This window comes from Calonectris borealis, chromosome 9, assembly GCF_964195595.1.
Source record: "Calonectris borealis chromosome 9, bCalBor7.hap1.2, whole genome shotgun sequence".
Taxonomy (NCBI): domain Eukaryota; kingdom Metazoa; phylum Chordata; class Aves; order Procellariiformes; family Procellariidae; genus Calonectris; species Calonectris borealis.
Genome location: NC_134320.1, coordinates 11905985 through 11930527, shown reverse-complemented (window position 1 = coordinate 11930527; position 24543 = coordinate 11905985). Strand labels below are relative to the sequence as shown.

The following is a 24543-nucleotide window of genomic DNA, read 5'->3' as shown; positions in this document are numbered from 1 at the left end:
GCAGGGCAGCGCCCTGCTGACCTGGAAGTGGTGTAAACCTCTCGAAGAAGAGGAGGAAGAAGTTTCAGCTGCCGTGAGGAAGGCTGCCTCTGGGGAGGGCTCCCCTGGAGGGCCCCCTCCGTCCTCCCAGGCAGTGCACAGGGAATGCAAGTGGGGAGGTTGGCACCTCTGCCCAGAGAGAGCGATGCCGAGGGGAGACGACGGGGCGTGCTGGCAGCCGGGGATGTCTGCGCTGCTCCCCTTCCCTTGCGCGTCCCCAGGGAGCGGCTGCAGGTGGAGGCCACGCCGCGCGGGGAGCCACGCCGTGGGGGATGTCACCCCGCGGGGGATGCTGTGCCACGGGGACAGCCGCGCTGCAGCCGGTCCCCGCGCTGGTGAGCGGGTCCGCGCGTGGCCCCCGCCCCCGCCGCCTCGCGGCGGACAGGCGTGGGCGGGGCGTGGGCGGAGCGGCGGGGCGGGGCGGGGCGGGGAGCGGCGCGGCGCGGAGGGGAGCGCGCCCGCAGAGAGCCGCGCTCGGCGCCCGCTCGGCAGCGCCTCCCGCCGCCGCGGCACCATGTGGCAGCCGGCCACGGAGCGGCTGCAGGTAGGCGCGGGCGGGGGGCCGGCCCGGGGCGGGGGGCCGAGCCCGCGGAGCTGTCCGGGGAGGGCGGCGGGGGCTGAGGCTGGGGTGGTGGGAGCGGGGCCGGCGCCGGCGGAGCATCACCCCCCGGTACCGGGAGTTTGTGGCAACTTCTCCCCCTGCCTCTGCTGAGGGTGGGTGCGCGGGGGGTGGGGGGGAACGGGGCACGCACACAGTGCGGGGGAGGGAGGCGCTGCCCCGGCGGCGTCCCGGGTCCCGGCTGCCGCTGCCCGGCGGCTCCGGCGCTCCCGGCGGGGCTTTGGCCGCGGCTGCGGCCACCCCGGCCCCGGGAGGCGGCGCGGCTCGGTGGGGTTTCGGCGGGGGAAGCGCCGTTTGGGGGCTTCTCCCCGCGCACCCCTCAGGTGAAGGAGAGCCCCGCCGGCCCGGCCGCCGCGCGCATCCGCGGTGCGGGACGGATACCCCCGCCGCGGTCGCGGGGAACCCGCGGAGCGGAGCGCGGGGGACACACGATCCCGCGGGAGCCGTTTGCCACCCCGAATCTACAGGTCCGGGAGGTTCATGGGAACTTGGGTTCCCCCGTGCCGCCTCTCCGTGGCCCGCACCCGTGGCAGCGGGTCGGGCTCTGCTAGCCCTGGGCTCTGTCTTTTTTTAATGTATGCTTTTATGCGTATTTCATATTCAGGGTGAAATCTGACACAGGCAGAGAGCACGATGAAATAAAACTCACTTTGTAGTTCCATTCTGTCGACTTCATAGTTTTCCAGAGCAAGTGTCTAGTGAGAGAGAACTGGACATTTTAAGTAAGAATCAATGGTCTTAGTTGATGACAAGAAAAGGTTATTATTGCTTTTGCAATTCAAATTGAGAATTTGCTTTGATATTATCAAGCAGAAAATTCAGTGGTTTGATTTGAGTTGATAGTAAAGCCAAGCTGAGCAGATCCGAGCTTTAATCCGCACCAGCCAGTAATGGGAATAATTCCTGTTCTTAAAAAGACATATTCTTCTTTACAACGAGAAACTTGATTTTTAGTGGATAGGAATGATATGCCACATCCATAGCTTATGGATTCCAGGGTAAAAACTATGTGAGTGCATTATTATTTATTTGTTTCCTCGTGTTAGCCAGAAACCTCTCTGTGCTGAACACGAGCAGCAAGATCACCTGTGTTAGGGAGTCAATGATCTTGGGTGGGAGTGGAGTTAATGTGGAGGCAGGAGCACCTGTGTCACCTGTGCTCTGGAGGGATGGTGTCCCCTCGGGGGGATGCTGCTGCAGGGGAAGGACCTGAGGTGAGGCTGCATCCAACACTTGGGGGCAAAGGAGAAGGTGAGGGAAGGGAAAGAGTAGGAGGAGGCTGAGGTTGATAGTCTGGATCGAATGGACTGGCTACGTGCCCCCTTTGTGGAATTAGGAGGTGTTAAAAATAACAGATACTAATATCACAAATTGATACTGCCTACAAGAGCATGCAAGGCTAAAAAGAACCAAGTTTTTCAGAGTAAGGTTGTAAGTGTAACCTTATTCAGCTGCCTCATGTATCCCGTGCACCGTTAGGGATCTTGCCTTAGGGAGCCGGTGGGAAAGGCCATGTGCTGTGGGGAACCAGGGCTGCCTGGAAGGGGGATGCTCGCTGGACCTCTCGCTTACCTGTTGCAGCACAACCCAGGCCTGCAGCGAGGGGAGCCCGTGCTCCTCCCTGTTTCTGGAGGGGAGCCACAAGCACCAAAATTCTCAGCAGTGGCCACTGACTTTGTGCTACCTACTGTCACCTCTAGCTGGAGACTCCACGCATCCTGAGCCTCCCAAAATGCTAAGCGCCCATAATTGTGCTTCTTGCCAACAGGAGTTGCTGGGGAAGTGTATGAAGAGCTGTAGGTGCTCTAAAAAAACAAGCCAGAGGGATCCAAAATTGCAGAATTAAATGATGCTTTGGATTTGTACCAGCTCCTAAAATGGGGAGAAGGGGAAAGCCTTGGAAAAGCCACAAAAAGCCCGTAATAATTCTGTGTTCACGCAAGAGTTTAAATAACAACATAGTGAACAGTGGACAAAATGAATACAGTTAGTGGAAGGATGCTGGGAGTAACTAGGATGTGATCCTGTAATTGGGAGCTGGATCCTAATCCATATACACACGAGCCAGAGTTGCATAGGCAATACACTATTTAATATCCCCAACCCCTCTGAATTTTTTTTGTCTCCAAAAGATCTTTGAAACCTGGTAACTTCAAGTAGCCTGATCTCCCCTTCTGTCCCCAAGAACTGTATGTTGTGCATCACCAGCCTAGCTAGGGCTGCTGGCAGTGCTGCCCTCCCCCCCCCCCCCCCCCCAGGAGATCTTGTGCAAGGCAATAAATACATGTTTTTTCTCTTCTTTCTCCCCCCTCGACATCTTAATTCAGTTTCAGGTGTCCCACGGTGCTCTCTTTGTCCCAAGCTCCCGCTCTCCTGGCAACAAGTTGCTGTGAAACAAATCTTGGTGTCATCAGGGTGTCGAAGGGGGGCCCTCTGCTTGTCCCTGGCTGGCAAGCATGTGTTGGGAGGGTGCTAGGCGTGGGATTTTGGTTGTAGCAGGGGGGTATTTGGTCACTGGGTAGAGTAGATGACGACTTGTGGTCTCTATTCATGTGTTCTGCGATTATGGGTTATGCCAAGTCACTTCTGCAGGATGTTTGGGGGATGTATAATGGCAGGTCCGGCCCTGTCTTCTATAGGTTCTCCTTCAAGCTGATCTATGGATGCAGAAAGCATGGAGCTGGCACAGCTTTCTTAATGTTTTCATGTGTGAGTTGTATGTGGTGTAATTTTGACCCATTTTGATGCATCTTGCGTTAATATCCAGCCATGGTGAAGTGCAGCTCTGTCCTAAGTAAAACGGCAGTGAAAATATTTTCATCTTTCAGAATATTTCTTTTGGCTTGGTTCAGTAAGGGAAAGTATGAACTGACTTTGGAAGTGACTGCCTGTTGGTGTGGGTCAGTCCTGCCCTCATTGCTAAGGAGAGCTGCGTATGTTTAACTTAAACGGGAGTGAGCATTGTGGCGTGAAGGCTTCTGTCATGTTCTGACACGGTCATCTATGGCTTGTGGGTCTCCTTTCCCAGTCTCATGCAGTGTATAACAAGGCTGCGTGTTCCTGGTCTGTGGCCGTTCATGTGAAAGCTACTTTTGTTCCAAATGTGCTCGGTCCTGTCAAGTTTCACAGTTTGTGCTGAAATTTTTGGCGTTGACTAGACGGGTACAATTCCAGTAGTGAGGTCAGCAGCAGAGCTCACGCATACGCAATAGGAATGAAGTGTCACCAGCAGCTGGGTTACAAAAATGCAGTGAGCTGGGGCACGAGCTGGACATCTCCCCACTGTTGTCATGGCCACTTGCTGCTGAAAGCTTCATCTGCTGCTGACATGCACCCCCCTTCCAGGGACTTTGGTTTCTGGCTTTCCTGGAATAAGTTGTGATCACTCGTTTTTTGGTTTGGGATTTTTTAGTGGTGTTTTTTTTTTTTGGTCACTCTCTTCTCCACTCTGCTTCTCTCTGATGGAAGCTTTTCCTGTTATCCTGCTGCTTAATGAAGAAGCCTTGCTGTTTCTAGCAGATACGTTGAATTAAATTAAACGGATTAGAAGAATAAGCTAGAAAAATGTAAATATGTAGCTTTCTGGAATTTCCTTGACAATATAATACAGTGAAGCATGCTTTTTCTTTTGCTGTTCCTTTCCTTTCTCCTTTTGTGATTCATTCACCTATAGCAATATTGCAGTTACGTGTATTTTCTCCAAAGCTAGTGGGACAGTCAGTTACATGGGAAGCCACACAGCTGGGACATTGCAGGAATGTACCACAGGGATCAGCGAGTCTCTGGTGAGGTATTCGAGAAGTTTGTGATTTTGCAGGTAACACAGGCATTAGCATTATTCATGCTTAAAGTAAAAGAGATGATCTGGGACTGTGTCTTTTTTGAAGACTTTTCCCCCTCTGATTTCTGTGGCAGCATTCCTGGTTTGCATTCAGTAAAATGCGGGTGAACGTACTGAACATGCGAGTGCCCCCCCCATCTCCTCTGCTGGAGCAGCGACCGGGGCTGCTTCAGGTATTTAAGTGTTGTTCTTCCTGCTGGGAATGCCGGGGCTCCAGCCCAGGGCTCGCTGTACCTTTTGAGTATGGTTTTCATTGCTCTGTTTGCAGCAGAGCTTATCAATGGTTATAAGCAGCATGCTCTGATCTTTGGCTTGATGTTTGTGGCAGTGGCACTGGTTGAAACGATGCTGAAAATAATCTGAAATCTTTCTTTAAAATTATTTCCAAATGTACCCTCTGTGCCTGGTTTGGGAGGCGAGGGTCAGGAGCCCTCAGTGGAGCAGCTGGGATTTTGGAGCCGCTGGCCTCAGCGATGCTCCCGTGAGGACTCTGAAGTGGTTTTTGAAAACAAGCAAGGTCTTCTTGCAGCTTCGCGTGCCTGTCTGAGAGATGACTGCTATTTGCTTTGAAACCTAAATTTTCCTGGAAGCTTGATGCCAGACATTGTTTCTAGATAATAAATCCCAGTGGGTGCATAGTTTCTGAGGTCGTGCAGTTTATAAGCCCTGTTTATAAGTTTTCCTGCTTCTCTTAACGCATGTGGGTAATAGGGATCGCCCTGTCCAAATACATTTTCCCCTGGCGCACAAGATGCAGCAGTGCTGGTGCTGCCCGGCCTCGTGCTGTAACGCCGGGCATCCCTGAGCTGAGCTGTGCCCACGAGCCTCTCTTTTGGAGAAGCTCTCGCTTTTCTTCTGCAGGTGGTGCCGTTGGTGGACTCGCGTGAGCGGGGTCAGGGAGCAGACAGGGTGCCGTGTTGCGGAGCTGGCTCCCATCCCGTGTCCTGCCCCTGCCCGTGGGTCCAGGTGGGAAAACGCTGCTGTTTCAGATGTTTTTCTTGGGCACGCAGTTGCCCCTTGCCAAGTGGTCACTTGGTTTCTGCCATCGTCTGGGCCTGCCCCGGACCACTGGAGGGCAGCAAGAGAGATCCCCTTGCTGCCTGCCGCCTCCCAGCCCCGCCACTGGCTCCCTGCTTCGGGACATCGTTCGGTGAGTTGGCTTCATACGGACATGCAAACAGCCAAGTGTTCACGGTAGGACTTCAGTGACTCTCTGTCTACTCATCTGGAAATTTGATATTCTTACCAAAACCCACAGTTTTGGGCCATTTCTGGCAAGGTTTTAATAGCGGATGGCTGCAGCGTATTCTCATGCTGCTAGAATTTCTTTCTTTCATAAAATAGAGTTCCACATCTCTTCTAATGTGCTGTGAAATACGGGGGGGGGGGGGGGGGGAGCTGCAGGTGCACGAGGTGAGACGAAGCAAAGTGGGTGACGTCAGGCAGGAAGCTTCAGGTCCTTCTTTGCTCGGCAGGTTTGATTCCCTCAACCTGGAGGCTTAATTTGGCCATCACGTAACTTGTGCAGCCCCTCCGAAGTCCATGGAGATAGGTTTGTGTAAGGTTGCTTTACCATAGTCTTTGAGTTGTTGGTGTAATTTACCTCCGCATGGTTAAGATATAGCAGTAAAACCACAGTGCAGGTATTGATGGAAGTGAAAAAAGCGAAAGCAGCAGTATTGGGGGTGTTGCTGCTCACTTTCTGGCCTGCCTGCAAGCACTGCCCTCCTTCATAAACACATTGCCTGTTTTGCTGTTACTGCACCCTGTAACTGGCCATCTTGAATCTGCTGGTACTTTTGGATTTGGGGATGATAGACTCTTTGCTAAATGTGTGCATATTACATGCATCCACTACCACCTAGTATACACCTCAAACACCTTTCCCATGTCAGGAGTATTGAAACTCTTCACTAAAGAGAAGTCAGCTCTGGGCAGCGTTGCCTCTGTGTCATGGCTTCGAGGTAATCGTGGGCGCAGTGGTTTTATGACAACGTTTGTTTGCATCTGTTCAGATGTAATGTGGTTTTAGGTGCTGTTGGTGCTTTCAAAAGGAGCTTCTCGTCTTTCTATTACATGCTTGGTGTTCAGATGCATACATCTATTAAAAATGCAGTCTACAGTCGGTTGAAACAATTGTTTTCCAATTTTTAAAAGCACATGGAAAAACTCTTCGTTAAACCAAACACAAACAGGTTGTAAGTATAAAGCACACAAACAGCTGTCTAGGCAGAAACCGCTGCAAGTCATGTGTAGCAGGACTGATACTACTACTGAGCTCTGGTTTTATTAAATATTATGTCAGAAGGAAAAAGTGAAAAGTATTTGAAATTTAAGCTTGAGTCATGTGGATGCAAACATCCGGGAAGTCTTACAGCCCAGCGTTTTGGCACTATATAGCTTCAGGATATCTTTCAAGGCATCAAAGTTTTTCCACTAGTTTGCTGCTATGACTTAACAGCAGTCAGGGATCTTTAAAACAAAGCTCTCTGATTCCAGCAAGCTCATCTGGCACCACTTAGCTTGGGCAGTTCCTTTTTTCTACGTTATTTATTCTTGAATGGCTCTGGAAAAATGCTAATTTTGGGAAGCATTCTATGACCAAAAGAAAATCAAAATCAGTGACTGCCTTGTGGAAAGCCCCCTGGGAAACAATCTTAAGGGTTCGTTTATAGTGTACTACTAGTTTCTGTTTATGAAGCTGACAGCCTGTTTGATGACCAAGAAAAATAAAAAAAAAATAAAGCAGTGATTTCCTTGAAGGAAGACAAACTAAAGCATTCAGTCTAAGTAGTTCAGAATTTTAACTGCCTGTTTCTCATTTTTGCTTTGTCCCTGGTGGCAGCCAGCAGGAGGGTCAGCAGTGGTGTGTCCAGAGCGTTACCGTTTCCTTCCACGTGTGATTGTGTTTGCAGCAGACAGACCTTCAGCTGGGCGACGGGCGGCGTGCTAGGCTGCGAGGCTTTGTGCTGGCATCCTCGCAGGTAGAGCAGTACGGTGGGGACTTCGTTTGCGATTTGGCTCTCTGTGCAAGCAAGATGAGAGTCTGGCCCAGAGACATGTAAATATGTGGCTGAAAAGTCCCTGTAAGCAATGTTTAGTACTTGTTTGGTTTGGTTTTTTTTTCACAGTGCTTTCATGTATAATAATTGAACTTATTTGCACTTCAGATAGTAGCTGGAAAAGTTACAGGTGACAGTAGTGTTAGTCTTCTGGGCTGTTTCTGAATAAGTGCATCAGAACTCTTTGACTGAAGATTTTAAATGTGGGTGATTGTAAATGTGTCTTGAGAAGACCTAATACGGCTTTTCATTATTTGTTTTTCCTCCTGAAAATATGGAGTGGCAAATATAAATCTTTGATGTGCAGAATCTTAAGAAAAGAAAAAAGTTGTGTATTCCTGATGTTTGATATTCTTTTAATGATGGCACTTCAACAAAATTATACACAGACTCAGAATGATTAAGTCGATCTCGTTGCACTGACCCTTACCTTAGCAGTTCAGTGATGGCTTCTGCAGTGTTGGTCTCTTTGAAGAACCTCCATACGTGTTTTCATTGGGAACATTTAAATAATAACTACTTTTCTGACAAAATGATAATCGGTGGTAGTAATTCCAATGTCGATTTGGAAATATAAAAATTTTGCCATTCCAGCTCTTTGCCTCTGTTCCCTTGCAGGCTTCCCCTGCCACGTCATGCCGAGTGCTTCAAGGGAGGGGGTGGGAGATCTGGAGCAGGTCCGGGGCCTTTTTTGGGCTGTTTCACTTCCCTCTCACAGCTTAATGGCTGGTTGTGCTTCCAGGCAATGTTAACATGTTAACATTTCTGACCTGAGTTACTAATAATACGTTTTACTGACCGAGCTATGCTGCGAGTGCAGCGCTGTTGGGTTTGGGATCTCCGCGCTGTAGCAGCGGCGCAGCCGGCACGCTTGTGCCATGCCCTTTGTGGTGTCGGGCAGCCGGCACGCTTGTGCCATGCCCTTTGTGGTGTCGGGCAGCCGGCACGCTTGTGCCATGCCCCTTGTGGTGTCGGGTCTGTGTTGTGCCGGACAACTTTCAACCGTCTCCTCATGCGAACGTGTTTTCTTCAGATACATTTGATGGGAACTGCCAAGAACACTGCGAGCGGATAGAAGGTTAGTTAAATGTCCTGAAGCTCAGATTTGTGTTAAATGTCCTTAAGCTCTTTCTTCCCATGCCAGGCTCCTTCTGGGTTTGAGAGGTGGTTATTCCGTATGTTTTGTGTGAAGCTTTCAGAATGACCCTGGAGTAAGTTTCCAAGTATTCAGAGCTCCATTTAGGGTCAGGCTTTTCCGGACAGTTTTTTACCCTTCTGAAAACTTGTCCAGTCATTCAGTGCCTGGAGAGGAGAAGTGATGTTCAGGGTCTGGTCCCACCAGTGGAATAGCTGCCCTGAAGATCTTGCAGTGGCATTTGGTTCAAGCTCCACTACCACCCTTGGGCCTGGCTGGGTTTGAGAGCAGAGCAGCAGTCCCACCTATTGGGTTGTTACAGGAGAATCAGAAAGTTTGTCTAGTCTGATTTACACCAAACATTTCTCCGTGCTATGGAGTTTCTTCCTGAGAGTGATTGCTGGCTGGAGGCCAGGACAGAGGATTTTGGGGTCTGCAGGGGACCAAGGACATGGGACCTCTGTGGTGATGGTGGCAACATCAGATACATCATCTGAGCCTGCAAGTTCCTAGCTCTCCGTTCCCTCCCTGAGCCTGGTGTTGAGAGACAGAAGGGACAGGCGGAATGGCTGCAGGGGGAGGCTCTCCAGAGCGAATCTCAGCTGCTCCGCGACTTTCCTGTAGCTGGGGACGAGCCTTCCTGCTGTCAGGATTAATCTGTGCTTTCTGAGCCAATGAAGATGATACTGACCTCAAAATGGTATAGTTTCTTGCGGCGGGGAGGCGGACTATCCAGTCCAAATTAATGGGCTGAACTTGGTTTCTAGTGTTATATTAAGAAATCTTGTCGTCAGTTTTCTAGTATTTCCTTCTGCTGGGGAGAGGAACCCCACGAGAAGAGTTGTGTCATGGTGTGCTGGTTCTTCTGGCTCCAGCTCGGAGCTGGAGAACGTAAAGATAAACAGCAAAATTATTAGAAAAAAGTACATCGGACTTCAAAAACAGCATTTTAATCTTTTTTCCCCTGATTTGAGACTATTTATTTAACAGAACCTTTTGCCTGTTTTTAGCTTTTCCATCTGGAATTTATTATTTTTTTTCCAGTTTTTGACCAGAAAACTTGAACTTAAGCAAGCACCAAGCTGCAGCTCCCCAAGCTGCCTGGGTGTCAGGGCATAGCATGTACCGCTGCCCCAGCTCGCTGCCCTGCGCGTGTCTGTGGAAGACGGCAGCAAATTTCTTTCATCTTGCGCAAAATTGTCAGCTTAAGCATCAGATTAACAGGAGTAAGTCAATACAAAGATTGGAGAAAGGATTTTGACTGTGTGTTGCTTTGCATCTGGGGATTTCAAATTGTCTGATGGGCTGAATGATGTTTTTCATGGGATCGTTTGTGAGGGGACTGAGGAAGTATTACTTCCAGGTACAGAAACAGGCAATGTAACAGATTTCTCATATGTAGCTATTTTAAGGCAGAGGTGAACCCAAACCTAGAAGCATTTGCATGTGTGTGCAGAGGATGAAGTGAGATATTTCTGTGGCTGGCTTATTCATCTCGTAGTGTCCATATTGCTTTCTGTGCTGCCAGTTCCAGCATTGCTGAATGATATTAAATCAGTTTTAATGTGGGGAGATTTGTTTTGCTTTGTGGTTTGGGTTTTTTTTTTCTTTCTTTCTTTTTTTCCCCTAGTCCACGGGAATTTTCTGTGCCTTGCCATGAATTTGAATCAGAAAATGTAGGAGCTTGAATCTTGTCCCAGTGCTTTTAAGAGGGAGCCTGTACAGCACGGATCTGCACAGGCTTCAGTTTTCACAGCTGTGCTCTGTTGTTTGGATTAGAATCAGAAGGAAGGATATTTTGAAAATTTTACACTGGTCTTCTCCATAGTTTGGCTGAAAGGGCCTATTGAGCTTGGTACCGCGCGTTTGAGAAAGTCCTGATAGTAACGACAGCTTTGGTGCCTCCTGCTAGAATGAACTGCTGGAGGGATGAGCAGGGCTGTTAAAGAGTGCTGGGTGGTTAATTTTTCCGGTAGGCAACGAAGAGCAAACCCAGCAGTGACTCCCGAGACACGCAGGGGTCGGCCCCGGCTCTGAGCCTGCCCCCTTCGCGGGCTGGGCTCCCCCGGGAGCCGTGGGTTGGTGACCCCGGCTGCCCCAGGCTGTGCGGCACGGCCACCAACAAAGCTGCCTGCTGGGAAACGTGGTGGGGATGGTGGAGGAAGCAGAGCCCTCTTTGTCACGTTCTTGTTGGTAGAGCATCAGTGCCGAGGTCTGCAGATGGGATGTTACTTTCTACAAGATGGGACAGTTCACTTTGATAAATGTGTGTTAAATCACTCAGATTTAAGAATGCAGTCTTATCTCCATGCCTTTGAATCCATTAACTTTTATCCTGCAATTTGAGATGGCAATATAACTTTTCAGTGGTTTATAAGGAATGTTAGGAAGCATTTGTCTGGGAGTGACTGTTTTGTTTTGTTCTGGTGTTTAGAGGCTCTTTTTTTCATTAAAGAGCCTGAAGCTTGGTGCTGGGATGTGTAGCATTTTCAAAGGGCAATGTTTTAATCTTGTACCTCTAAAATACAGAGTTGCTATAGAAGGAGAAGTTGCACAGTTTGAAAGGTTACAGGAGCCCAGGTAGGTTCTGCTGTTGCCTTTTGCCACAGATCAGTGTTGCAATATTCAGTTCTTTCTCTTTCGTGTAGCTTTGAGGTCGCGTGTGACTCCTTGCACCTCCCCTTCACAATCCTGCGGTTTCTGGCTCGGTAACGGGACGCACGCTTCCAAGGAGTTACCCCACTGCAAAGACTTGGGATTTTGTTTTCCTCAACAGCTGTGACGGACGGAGTTCAGATCATTTCCTTGGGGGGTGCCCAGTGGGGACTGGGGCTGCCTGGTGTAGGAAATAGCCCCATCAGAAGTACCGGGCTTGCCGCAGGGTCTGGGGAGGCGAAGGGCAGCCTTTCTGTGCATCACGGCAAGCCTGGGACCAGGCTCTAAATGAATGAGACGACTGCCTTTCATCATCAAGGGTGATGAGAAGCCCTGGCACTTCAGGATAGTGAGAAATATTCACTGAAGTTCTAGTTAGTCACTGCTTAATTGTTCCTTTCCTGAAGCCACTCTCCCACATCCTTCTCACGTTTAAAAAGGTGACAAGTTTCAGGCTGCTGAAGCGGTGGAGCTCATCTCCCCTAAGGAGAGTCACATTTGAAGAGATCGTGAGCTGCAAGTGCTAGCTGAAATGAGTTATGGCAAGATCTTCACCTGGAAAGAGACGTTCCAGAGCTGCAGCTTAGGGATTTCAGCCCTGTGGTCAGACAAGCTCCCACTGGTTTTCTGAGCCTGGGACTGGGCTCCAGCAGGTCAGAACAGGGGTCCAGATGTGTGGGGCAGCGAGGTCTGTATAGGTGAAGGTATCTGGGGATGTTTGTCAGAAAGGCAGAATCTAAGGAGGCTTTGGACTAACGTAAAATGCTTTGTAGATATGTAGATGTGTAGAGCTTCTGGGGAGGAGCAGGTCGGCAGCTGGGGTCCGTGAGCGGTCTGAGGTCAGGCACGGCCCAGGAGCCCCGTCTGCAGAAACCTTGCACTGAAACAGCTCACTTCTGGTTGGTTTAAATTATTTTCAGAGGGCATTTATATTGTTTTTTCAGGTTAGGATTTTTTATTTCTAAACATCAGAAGTTATTCATGCTGTTTACATGATATTAGAAAAATAGCCACATGCAGTGGGCAGCATTGACCAGGGAAATGCCCGTACCGTGTTTGTTCTGAAGTTTACTGCGCTGGTTCTAGAAGTAACAGCCTGACCTTTCGTTCCTCTGTTATGGTCTGAGGGTGTTCTTACGTGGATGTGGAGCTTTCCAAGATAAACAAAGTGAATGTGGTTTGGCATTTAAATCACTAATGTTGTATCAAGCTAGAGAATTTCAGAAGCCATTAATGTCTAAAGAGATGGCGTTTTGTTCACTTGAGGATAAACTTTGCCCCTGTCTATATGCGGGTCTCTTTTTTGGTCCAACTTCAGATCTTGATAATGGTATAAATCTAAGCGCCATTGCTAATGCCCGTGGAGTTACTCTGTGTTTCTTATACTTCATGTGTTTTTCAGAGTCCAAATCTTACCTGATTTTTTTCTTCCTTTTCTTTTTTCTGAAGAGTAGATATATGTGACAAGATTTAATATCTAAGAGAGCTGAACTGAATGTTTCTGAATTACTCTTTTTGGAAAGTGTGTGTAATTGAAGTCACTCTGGACTGAGCCCTAACGCTGTTGGGGTAAGGGGCTGCTACGTATCGGACAGAGGACCGTCTGTGTCGCACCATGAGCTCACCACCCGCTTGCTTTGGGGTAGGGGGGAAAACCACTGTACAAAATATTTATGGAAGTGTTAACAAGCCTCACAGTCGCACGGTTCCTCCCCTCTGTGAGGGGAAAAGGGAGCGTGGGTCCCTCGCAGGAGGGTTGGTGCGGGGCCGTGGTGGCTGCCCTGGCAGCAGGCTCAGAGCATCGCTGGCTGTCAGCCCTGTGGTGCCCGCAGCCACCTCCCGGCACAGCGTGCAGCCTGCTGCCCGGCTTCGGAGCTTCAGCAAATATTTTCGTTTTTCAGCTGAAAACCGTATTTCTCATTTGTGAATCCAGTCTGTTTCTGAGGCCTTTTCTTATTTTCACATTTTTGTGTGGAAATTTAATATATTTGCTTCTTCAAAGGGTTTAAAATGCCTGCTCCACTTCTTCCCCCCCCCCCCCCCCCAGCATTTCTCAGGAACAAAAAAGTGTTTCTTACCCAGCAGCCGTCGTTACAGAGCTGAAGTTAGAGAGCAGTCTGCCTCATCCTGGGAAAAAAACATTGTTCCCAACATTTTCTTAATCTCAAATCCATCTGTGGGACAATAGGAAAGTGCTGTCATATTCTTCCCTATTACCCCCAAATCTATTTGGTAATATTTTTATTGATTTTTTTATTGAAGAGCTTTCTGGGAGGTTTTTCAATCTGGTCTCCTTACTGAGTTTTACAGCTCAGTATACACCTGCATAAAATCAGACTGAAACATTTGCTTTAAAAAAGACCTAGTCCTTACAGTGCCGTACGTGACTTCCCATATAGATAGTAAAGTGATGTTGTGAGTTTGAGGAGTCGGATAACAGTCAGTCGGTGTCAATCATGGCAACTGTGCTGCAGAGCCGTCAATGTGGAGCGGTTACGGCTGTGTAATATAGTTTCCAGAAAAATTACAGTCTTTGTAGCATCCCAGTTAAAAGGTGTCAACATGCAGCAGTACAGTTTCATTTAAGATACAGTTTTATTAAAGCCCTTTTACTAGGGCTCTCTGGCTAAAGGAGCAGGTAAAGGCTCCCTTCGCAATGCCACCTCATATCTGACCAGCGGGACCGGCTGGCCAGGGAGGGAGCAGGGATGTCAGGACCACTCTGGGGGACTGGGTGATTATTTTGCAATGGGAACAGACTGACACAGCACAACTTGTCCATCTATTATTCTTCCTTGGCTGTGGAGGAATGACTTTCTACCATGTCATCACCTCCTTATTGTAATTAGTTTTTCCTCCTGAAAGGAGTGATTGCAGTGCTAGTAATGCCAAGGTGATGTTGTGCATTAGATCCTCTATGCTGTGCAGTGACGTTTCCCTGGTGAACAGAGGGTGTGATGCCATCTACACCAGAATAACGCCCCTTGCTTTGCCTGGGTGATTCATAATACTTGGCAGCCATTGTCACTGTCTTTGACTCTTCTAATCCTGCCTGTGTACAGGCACGAACAGGGTACAGAGATGCTAAAGTCCAGATCTCCAGCAGAGCAGGGAGTTGGGCTGGCAGCGCACACCGTTGTGGAGAATGGGCTTGTAATCTTGTGCTTTGTAAAATTCTCGTGTATGCGGTGGTTTGTATGGGTCCAGCCTTTGAACAAGGCTTTGGAAGAGAGTTTGGAGGCTGGCACCTGCCTGAGACTTCTGAGTTGCTCAGTGCCTCCAGTTGCTTGCCTGCCTTGGGAGGTCTGACCAGGAGCGAACGGGCTCCATAGCGAGAGTTTGCGCTGTAAACGCTGCGTGGTGATTTACTGCCGGGGCTGTTATCCCACATGGTCGTTTACTGCACCCTGCGTACATATCCAAGGTTTGCTCTAGGAAATATTTAATGCTGTTCTGCTTTGTACACCTGGAGGTCAAAAGAGAATGTGGTTTTTCTAGCTAATCATCGTCTCTTGCAAACTAATTGTAAGTAAAACAAAGCAAAAACAAAGCATGCGGAGCCTGGCCAGCTCTTAGTCTGAACGTCTGAACCAACTAGTCCAATGCCGTGTTATTTCTCTGACTTGATTTTACTGAACTTTTGTGGGATTTTGAAGTTTTACCCTGTGTAGCTTATCTTAACTTTCACTGTATGGTGGTGGTTTTTTTTTGTGTTTGTTCTTTTTTTTCCAAGCCAGTGGGTCAATATAAAGAATTATTTTAAACGGTGGATGTGAGATGGCTTTAGAAAAAAAGGCGGCAGTTGCTACCAGCACTTACATTATAGATACTCCACTGGAAGTTAATAGCGAAGGATCTAATGCCCAGGATGCTCACTTACAGGGGTCATATATAAAAGATCTGGAATTTATCTCCATTCCTGGGCAGTATTTGGTGCTGGAGGGATGTCTCCTTCTCCTTCGGACCTGGCACAGGATCAGCAGGGCACTCTGGATGGCGGGGAGGCTGCCTGCTTCCCTGCTGTGCGAGTGAGCATTTCCTTGTTCTCCTCTCTCGGCGGTTTTGCCCTTTCCTCTCCTCCCCGAGCAGCCAGACCTCGGATGCTGTGTGTCCCTCTGCCGAGATACTGGATGGGCAAAGGCTGGGTCCTCACCTGAGGGGCTGAAGAGTTACAATGGCAAGCAGGATGACTTCAGTTTCTAATGTGCATGTTTCGATTAATATCTTTGTGTTAACCCCCAACACCGAGTGGTTACTAGTGTAAATATTTATTCTTGGTATGTAGCTACAGATATGTGGTAGGATTAATGCTAAATGTTTAGTACTTACTTCTCAGTTTAAGTAAAATCAGTTTGTCAGATTGCTTCTTTTTGTGTTGATGTAGTTTTTTTTTTAATTGGCGAAAGAGTATACACAAACAGGGTTCAGATGGCCAGAGCCTCCAGAATCTCATTATCTTAATTGAAAAATGTCAGCCTTTGACATTAATAAATGATTTAGCTAGTACATGATTTAGTCACTGGGGAGAAATGGAATCGACTGTTACAACCATCCTTCACTTCTAGATGATAATGATAAGCTACAGCCCATAGCTCTTAGGAATTAATAGCTCTGGGCTTAGGACATTATTTTTGTGTATTAGAACATCTCAATTCTGTTATATTTGGTAATGTTTTATTCTGGAATACCTTCACTTAGAAAAAACTGGAAGGTGCACAAAGGACATGCTCCTGTATCCTCTGATGTTGCTCTTCAGCTTTTTACAGTCTGCAGATGTGTTGCCAGTGCTCTGCCCCTGCTTTTTTAAAAATCAAACTGTTTTGTTTCTGTTGACCATTCTTCACTTACTGGAGGAAATAAGTTTAGACAATGTGGGGATTAGCTGAGTATTGAACTACCACAGCAAACAAGTAACTAATTCTCATCAAAATGTACACTGTGCTATGTGTGTGGATTTTATGGAGTCTTCTGGAAAAGAAAATATTTTTCTGTCTAAAAAGCATTTCCTACCCAGTGACTAGCTGTAAAAGAAACAGCTTGAAAATATTTCCTGGCTGAAGGAAAGGATCGGTACATAGTTTTAATTTGCCATTGTGGTTAACATCACTATGTGTTTTTCTAGCACTTCCTCAGTTTTTCTCAGTTTTATGTACCTAGTGTTAATAAACATAGGTACAGAAATAACAGTCCGTCTGAGCCAATCCGTTTGATCTTTTCTTCTTTTTTTGGTAACACCAATGCTGGGATTTTGCAGAGGATAATCTGAGGATTCAGGCTTGGCTTTGCTCCTGTTTGAAATCATCGTTAAAATACTGACGACTTTGCTGCTGGATCAGGGGCCTGAGGTTGTGCCTTGGGATTATTCCTTTTTTTTTTTTTCCCCCCCTTCCTTTTTTTTTCCTTGTGTTTTTTTTTTTTTTTTTAAAGAACTAGATCAATGGGCAAAATATCGCATTAGTGTATTGAAGGAGACAGGCGGGTGAGGTCAGTGTGCCTGCTGGGGCACGGTGCGTGGGGTGTGCGCCACACGCAGTTGTGCAAGTGCAAGCGGGAGTTTGCCATGGGATGTGTTTCGGAGCACAGCCAGTGACAGACGGGTTTTGATGACCAGCCTTTGCCTTTAGAAACAAAAGTGTAGTGTTTATTTCAGCTTCTAAACCAGGTTAGTGAGCAACTGTTAGCAGTTCCAGGCAATGTGCACTTGTTGGTTTTTTATGCCATCACCAGTCAGCAAAGGAAAGTTGGGGCTGGCAATACTGGTGTTTCCAGAAAAGGAGAAATCAAAGGTGGCAAACACGTATGTCCTCAGGATTTCTGCTCAGCCTCCCTGTTAATGCCGGGCTTCTGCTGTTGTCTTCTGGCTTTGCCAATTGCGTTGCTCCACGGGCCAGCGTAGGGGCTTTTGACACTTTGCAGGCAGGTTTTCGCTGGCATTGCTCCCTCTCAGCAAGCTGCCCTGCACGCGCCCCGAGCTACCCGTAACTCAGCAGGATTAAATTATTCCAAATTGTGAGTACCCTTTTCCCTCGGACTTTTCCAGTCTTGCTGAGTTGTTTTCACTCCTGCCCTCTCCCGGCCATCGCTCAGCAAAGCTCTGGTGTGTATTTCCCAACCGGGCGCTTCCTGGGCGGCTCTGCAGCGTGGGCATCTTCTCGGGTGTCCTGACATTAAGGTTTCAGTGTCATTTTGCTGTTGTATTGTACTGCAAATGACTGCTTAACTTGTTGTCTGATTTTTTTGCTGATTCCCAGCAGAGCTGTTTGCCTTCTTTCAAATCATGTATCACTTTAGCCTGACCCTCATAGTCTGGGATTTCTGTAGTGCCTCGTTTTCTATAGATGTGCGATTATGTGTGATATTCTGCCTTAAATTGTTGTTGTTGCTTTTTTTAAGTTGGCTTTTATCTGTTACTGCTGGAGACAACATCTAAAGCTGTGATTCTGAGATGCTTAGAAAACCTGGAGGCAAATGAGAAGATTCCTAAATTTATTCATCCCTTGCACTCTTTCAGATGTGACGGTTTCCGTACTAACAGATGTGTGACAACTTTGGGAGATCAGGGGTGAAAGGAAGAACTGTTAGGGATGGTGACCTCTGTGGTACCAAAAGCCAGGCTAGACAACCCCAGTGGTTCTTCAGTAGCTGCACTCTTTGGCAAAAATAGGTTTGAAATGTTTTTGAAGGCTGGGTACAGAGTGAGACCCATAAATAGATTCTGTAAACTTGCTCTTTTGAGTTGCAGAACATCCCTCAGAACATCCCTGAAGACCGCCAGCTATACACGCTGTATATATTCATACGTGAGCATACTGCAGTGAAATTATCACAAAACTAGAACTAAAGCAAGCTGTAAATGGAAAAGCCGTGCCAATCGAAAAAATAAAAAGAGGAGGCATGCCCCTAATAAATACTATAGTGTAATTGCTGTAAAAGCGTGCACATATTTACAATAAGAAAGGTCTCATTTCTGCAAAACTTCAGCCATATGCATATTTTTACCTACTGCAAGCAGCCACCAGTCCCCACAGACCTGTGCACTGCAGGGTAAGTAAGGGTCTGATTTCTTGCAGGACTGAGGCCTTGCTAAGTATTCAGTGTTTCGATGCACATGTATCTTTTCCAGAATTGAAAACATCTTTTATTCCCTGGGCTGAGCTGGCAGCCGGCGCAGAAGGCAGTCTGCTTTCTGTTTATCAATCCAGGGAGAAGTCCAGCTCTTGCGAGCGTATTTCTCATCTGCCAAGAGCATCGATAGAAAGTTTAACTATCTTCCACTCTTTTTTTTTTTTTTTAATTACTTAAATATGGCCATTCAGGGAGGCATTTAATTCTTTAAATATGGCGAGGAAGGCATTAGTGAATTAACGGTAGAGGGTTTAATCCCGTGATTTCCGAAGCTTTGCTGGCGGCAGGCTGCTGCCAGTGCTGCATGCCGTGTGGTGATGTGTGGTCTGTCCCGGGAGGTGCTGCGGGAGCATCCCCTCCGCTGCGGACCAGCCCCAGGCGGGGAATCCTGTCCCGCCGTGCCCCCCATGCCCCTTGGTGCGGGGGATGCCGCCTGTGTGCCGGAGCCTTTTTGGGGCACCTGCAGAGGTTTTGCCTCTGGACCGTGTTTTTTGGCGAAGGCCTGGTTTAAACTGTTGCTCTGTGCTGCCATCTATGCAGAGTGTATTCAGAGAGAATAAGCAACCTGGCCCTGCTGCGTTCGTTAAGCTATTCTGTTCATTTTAATTAGTCTAATTTAAGCTGTGATGTATGTGTGTAAAAATGGGTCTTGATCATTTCGGGGCTTGGCTGAAACCCTGTGATCCAGGGCTGTAAATAAACCCCTGGCAATCAGTGAATGCTGAAGGGCTTTAGAAGGGTCTTTTCAGATGACTCTTGTGCCCATGTGTGGAGAAACGGGGATGTGTAAAAGTAGCTGAGGAAATTTTAAAAGTCTGTAATGGTGTATTTAACCATCAGAATTTCTTAATTGTTAGAGTTCTAGCAAGCAAATTTCTTACATAAATTGTGGCAGCCCATTTCACTAACTGAACGCCAGGTTTATTACTATATGAACTTGATAATTAGTTTGTAATTCGTGCATAGGCATTTCATCCTGGCAGTTTTCTCGCAGGGAATAATTTGCCTTTTATTTGTTGAGGGAGTTTTTTTTGGTGGAAACAGAAGTCCCATTCATGATGGGCACAGCAAATGTAGTAAAACACTATCATAGCTGGGATTTGTTGTACGCTATGGATTTATGTCAAGAATGTTAATGATTTGTTTATGAATAAGTGAGCCTGTAGTATTGTGAAACTATCTGGCAGGGCTGCTGAATGGACATTTTGAGAGCAGAGGATTCTTGAACTGAATAAGCTGTAGATATTTGTGTGTCTCAAAGTAGTCATAAGTAGGCTTATGGATTTTAAACAGAAGTGTTTATTTAATGCATTATCATCGTCTACAGTGCTCGTCTGGCATATGTATGGGCCACTCGATAACAAGCAAAGAGGTTGTTAAGTATTTTTTAAGGGCAGTTAATCTCCTTCTAGTGAGCTTTATTTTAAAAATAAAGTTTTCTTCCAGAAAGCAACAGGAAGCCTTAAGCAGAGCAGTGTGATGTTTGCAGAGTCGGGGTGGATCAGGAAGGTGCTCTGGATTTGCAGTGTCTCACCTGGGTGTAGCACCTAGTTTGGCATAACCACTGGTTGAGTTTCCTGATGGAATTATCACTTGGCTGCCAATATGTTGTACGGTCCCAAATACGCACCTTCCTAAGAGGGCTTGGGAAGAGTTTACCACTTTCTTCTGACCCCTGTTCTCTTGGAAGGATAGCTACTGATGGGTAGGAGAGGTGGTTCATTCCCGTCTTACGTGAGTCCAAAGACCGATATGCCCTGTGTGTTGGGGATTACTTGTGAGAAGTGAAGCACAGTCCCTCAAAAGAATAATTTGGGGACTAGATTGAAGCTCATCCCAGGTAACGATTCCTTGCTTTGCGTGTTATAATTTGCATGGTCCAGGTGTGGGATCTAACCACTGGGATATCAAATCAACTGACCAGCAACTGACGTCCAGCAGCACAAAGTGAGAGCTCTGTCGCTGTTTTGGACTCAAGTCCTTAATCAAACTAATTTGTGAATTTTTGTGCTATATAAATATCATGAAGTTTCAAAAAAATAATTGCGATATTTATCCTTTCTCTGACCATCCTTCCTGTAATGAGTTTTATGGCTGGTTAAATGGGTCCAGATGCTTAACATGAAGAAAGGGTTGCCACTCAAGTGGGATTCATGCATTTTGAAATGTAGCTAAGCCTCTTCAGAAACTGCAGGTAGAAGATGACGTGTTTATCGCTGTAGCAGGAAGCTTTGCCGTGTGACTTCATGCACCATGGGCAGCTGAGCCCAAAACTGAGGGGCTTCAGTGCTGGATTTGGGAAGCGTCAGAGGCAGTTGGTGGTGTGCATCCAGGCTGCTGTGTGGAGCGTGACTAAACTCTGCCCGATAAATTATGGCATTTCTTGAAATAGTGCCTTGTACTTTTTAATGAGCTGGGCTATCAGCTCTGCATCAGTGGATGGTTAAAATGAAGCAAGAATTGCTTTAACATTAAAACTGTGCCTGGAGGACTTCTCTGAAAAATTGCTTATGATTATTAAGTGAATATAATACGGTAAGACAACCTTGCTTCTTTGCTGTGCTTTTTTTCATACTGAGTGCGGTTTTGAAAGTTGAAACATGTACAGATGGAAAGTAATGTTCAAATGGGAACGGCTTTGGAAGCCATGCAGTGTTATCTCCCTTTGAATATGGGTAGGGAAGAGAGGTAAGACACAATTTATTGAGATGCAACTTTTATAGAAGAATTGGATTTCCTCTAAATACGGTTTGATTGTGTGCCAAACGGAAAAGAGACTGAAGCCAGAGCACTTTGTGCGCCGAACTGGAGAAGAATCTCTTCCAAACCGAATGGGCTGGGGAAAAATGAGCCTCATATTGCTTGTTCCTTCTGCTGTGTATTCATACGTACAGCTAAATAAATGGAAAGACAGCCACCCTCTGCGACAATTAATGATGAAGCAGCCGTGGGGGGCAGTTGGGCTAGCTGCAATCTAACCTACTACAGGGCAGCAACACCCTGGGAGTGTTTTATGCAATCTAGGGCAGGTGGCATGGGTTGCGGTAGGTAGCTCTGCCAAATTACCACTGAGATTTACCCCTGTGTCCTGTGTGGGTTGTTTCTTCAATGGTGTGCTTGTTGCTTCCACTGTTTTCAGAATTGTCTCCTATTTCTTTCCCAGAATCGTCTCATCTGAGATGGTATTTCAACAAATAAATAGCCCACAAGCTGCATGTTACTCCCGTTCTCCAATATAGCAGCACACATGCAGGGAGGAAGGCAAGGAGGGAAACTGTACTGGGGCTGATGGACTAATTTGTTCTCTAGATAGATGCTTGCGCCCTTTTCCCACTCAGATACATACCATTAAACACTATTAAATATTGGCAGCTTCACAGTAAACTGCGTTTGTGATTTGTCTACTGGGTAAGCAGAAAAGGCAATCCCAAATCTGCTTCAGGAACGGCTTTACTCTGCCGGGTGGGAATATCAGTGATAGCCACCACAGTCTGTTGATTTCGGACTATAATGGGGATAAAACATGGAAGTGGAAGTGCTCATGTCGCAAGGCAGGAGTTGGAACTAATCACTTCTCTACAGATGCTACAGGGAAAATAGATTATAACCAGAGCCCTGTTTCATGTGCTGGTTGAAGCTCGTTCCCTTTTAATCTTTATGCTAGTGATGGAACGCTGCATGGAATGTCATGATTTTCAAATGATTTCTAACCTTTATTTCTACAAATTAATTCTTTTTAAAAATCGCTGTGGAAGCAGATGCACTCGTCATATAGTTTTTTCATTATGCCACAGTCAAAACCCATGGTCGTCCTTTATGGATAACTAGTGCATACACTTGCCTGGCTAGAACAGCAGAAAATGTTGTTGGTTTGTGTTCCTGTTTCTGCAGGAGATGCTGTAGCTCTTCAACCTCTGATTTTCGCTGTTGTGGTGTGGATGACACCGAGATGCACGTGATACCCAACCAGCGCTTAAAGACGGGGAAAAAGCAAAACTTGGAGCACTTCAATTATGGTGGTTGCTGGATCTCACCCAGGAGGGAGCAGGCTCTGTTGAACGATCAAAGGTCTCCTGTGCTCATCAGCTGCTCAGAATGGAGCAGACAGATGTTTATCTAGCCGATTGTCTTGTAAAACTGTAGAATTGGCTTGTGCAAATAGCTGTGCATGCAAAACTTGACTGATGTTATTTCAGAGGCTTTTCTAATGTAATCTGAAAATCTGTTCCAGGCAGAGAACCTGGGATCCAAAATTAAATAAATATTGAACAAGGATACCTTCTGCTCCTAAAACAATCTAGGATTGAAAATAGTGTAGTTGGATTAAAGGTCGGTATGTCGGAGGGGAACTACCAGTGATTAGTTGACGTGGAGTTAAAGTTCTGTCTCAAAATCTGACTTCAGTTAACAGCTTGCCAGACTTTCCACTTTTGAGGTTATCTGTTTCAAGTTTTGCTTCTGGACCGAAAAGACATACTTTTTTTTTTTTTCCAATTAACGAAAATATTTTAGTTGTGGTGGTCTCCCAAGTAATTTACCAACAGTACAAACATTTTTACAGACTTCCCTTTAAATAACGGTAACACTTGGAAAGCAGGAAAACAGCCCTCTGTTATCTAGCTCAGAATCAACCCTCAGGAAGAGAAATGTTCATTTTGAGCGTTCAGCTCTGACCACCCTCTGATTTCCCAAGTGGAGACCTAGAGGCAAAGCCTTATTTTGTGCCCACGTGGAACGTTTTGTGCTGAATGTTCTTGACTGGTGTGTAGGCAGAGAAGCTTTGCAGTGGGCAGTCTTGAAGATCTCAGCAGCTGTGATGAAAACTCTGATGGAAGTGAGTGGTGATGAGGCAGAAGTCTTGCGTAGCCGTTGTGTTGTTCCCTGTATGCCGTATAGCTTCACCGATAGAAGCTGTCCATTGCGGTTCCCTTCTGACGACGGTGCTCCGTCGGAGTAGTTGGCCTTGATGATCCTAGCTCATGGGTTAGTGTTTAATTGCTTTCTAAATGGTCCTTGCTTTCCAAAGGTAAGAAACTGCAATAAACACTATGAGTTAGACAGTTACTTTTCCTAGAAGTATTCGTGGAAGAGGCCAGGAAATTTGACAGATTCCCTTGAAAAGTCATCTGTGGATTCTTCTTCCATTGCAGAATTGGGGCTGACCCATACAGAAGCGGCACTGGAGATTCATGTTGAATCCCTGTGTGCATGCGTCCATCTGCCTCATATTTGCAGTCTACCTGGTTACTGCCATAGCAGTAAATGTTCAGAATTGGACTTCCCCCCCCCCTTCTCTTTTTTTTCTTTTGTCATTGACATTACTTAGTTTGGCTTGGAGATTTTTTGAAAGAACTGTATGGCCATTATATATGCAAATAGCTTAGATAAGCACAGTTGAGAAGCCATCGGAAGGGCTGCAGCATGAAGAATTTCAAGTATTAAAAAAAAAAAGAATTATAAGATTGATAATCTTTGTGCTTAGGGGTCAGAATGCAAATAACAAAAGCTGCAAATCTGGGCAGAGAGACATGCTATAAAAAGCATTATCGCAAGATTAAGCTGTAGAAGACACATTTTTGCATGGTAATCTACCGGATTTATTTTGACAATTATTTGTTTGTGGTGGTGGCAGTTGTGAAAGTGGAATTTTTAGCAGTCTAAAAATTATAATTATAGAGGACTGAATTTGTAAAGCTGCTCAAACATTTTGCATCACAGGTGCATGGGTTTTTTCAGCCAAATACACGCATTTTTTGATTAAAAGAAATATTTGTCTTGAAACTTTTTCCCCCCAGACGAATGACTAATTGGTATTCACAAGATTCAATACTTCAATATTTTATCAGAGGCCCCTAAATTCTTTCACTGCCTTCTTTTTTAGGGTATATAGTTTAGATTTCAGATGCATCAAGATTGATAAAAGCCACCTTGTTAACATCTCCTGTAGAATTTCAGCTCTATGTGCTTTGAGGGATGCTGGAATAACTACATCAGTAATGCTTCTAAGTTAAATTGAATGGGGCAAAGGAAGAAGACAGTGGGGAAATGCTGGGCAAGCAGTTCACTT

General features: G+C 46.5%; 1 protein-coding gene across 2 annotated transcripts in view; it reads left to right on the top strand.

The window, feature by feature from the left end:
- The first annotated feature begins 459 nt into the window (after window positions 1-459).
- The window catches only part of PID1 (phosphotyrosine interaction domain containing 1), a 90894-nt gene continuing 66810 nt past the window's right edge, over window positions 460-24543 (top strand). The window contains exon 1 of one of the 2 annotated variants that reach the window (XM_075158234.1): window positions 460-583. In XM_075158234.1, coding sequence (XP_075014335.1) covers window positions 554-583 — 30 coding nt within the window. In that variant the 5' untranslated portion in view covers window positions 460-553. Of the gene's footprint in view, window positions 584-22367; window positions 22545-24543 lie in introns of those variants that run through there. The other variant, XM_075158236.1, reaches the window with a different exon arrangement.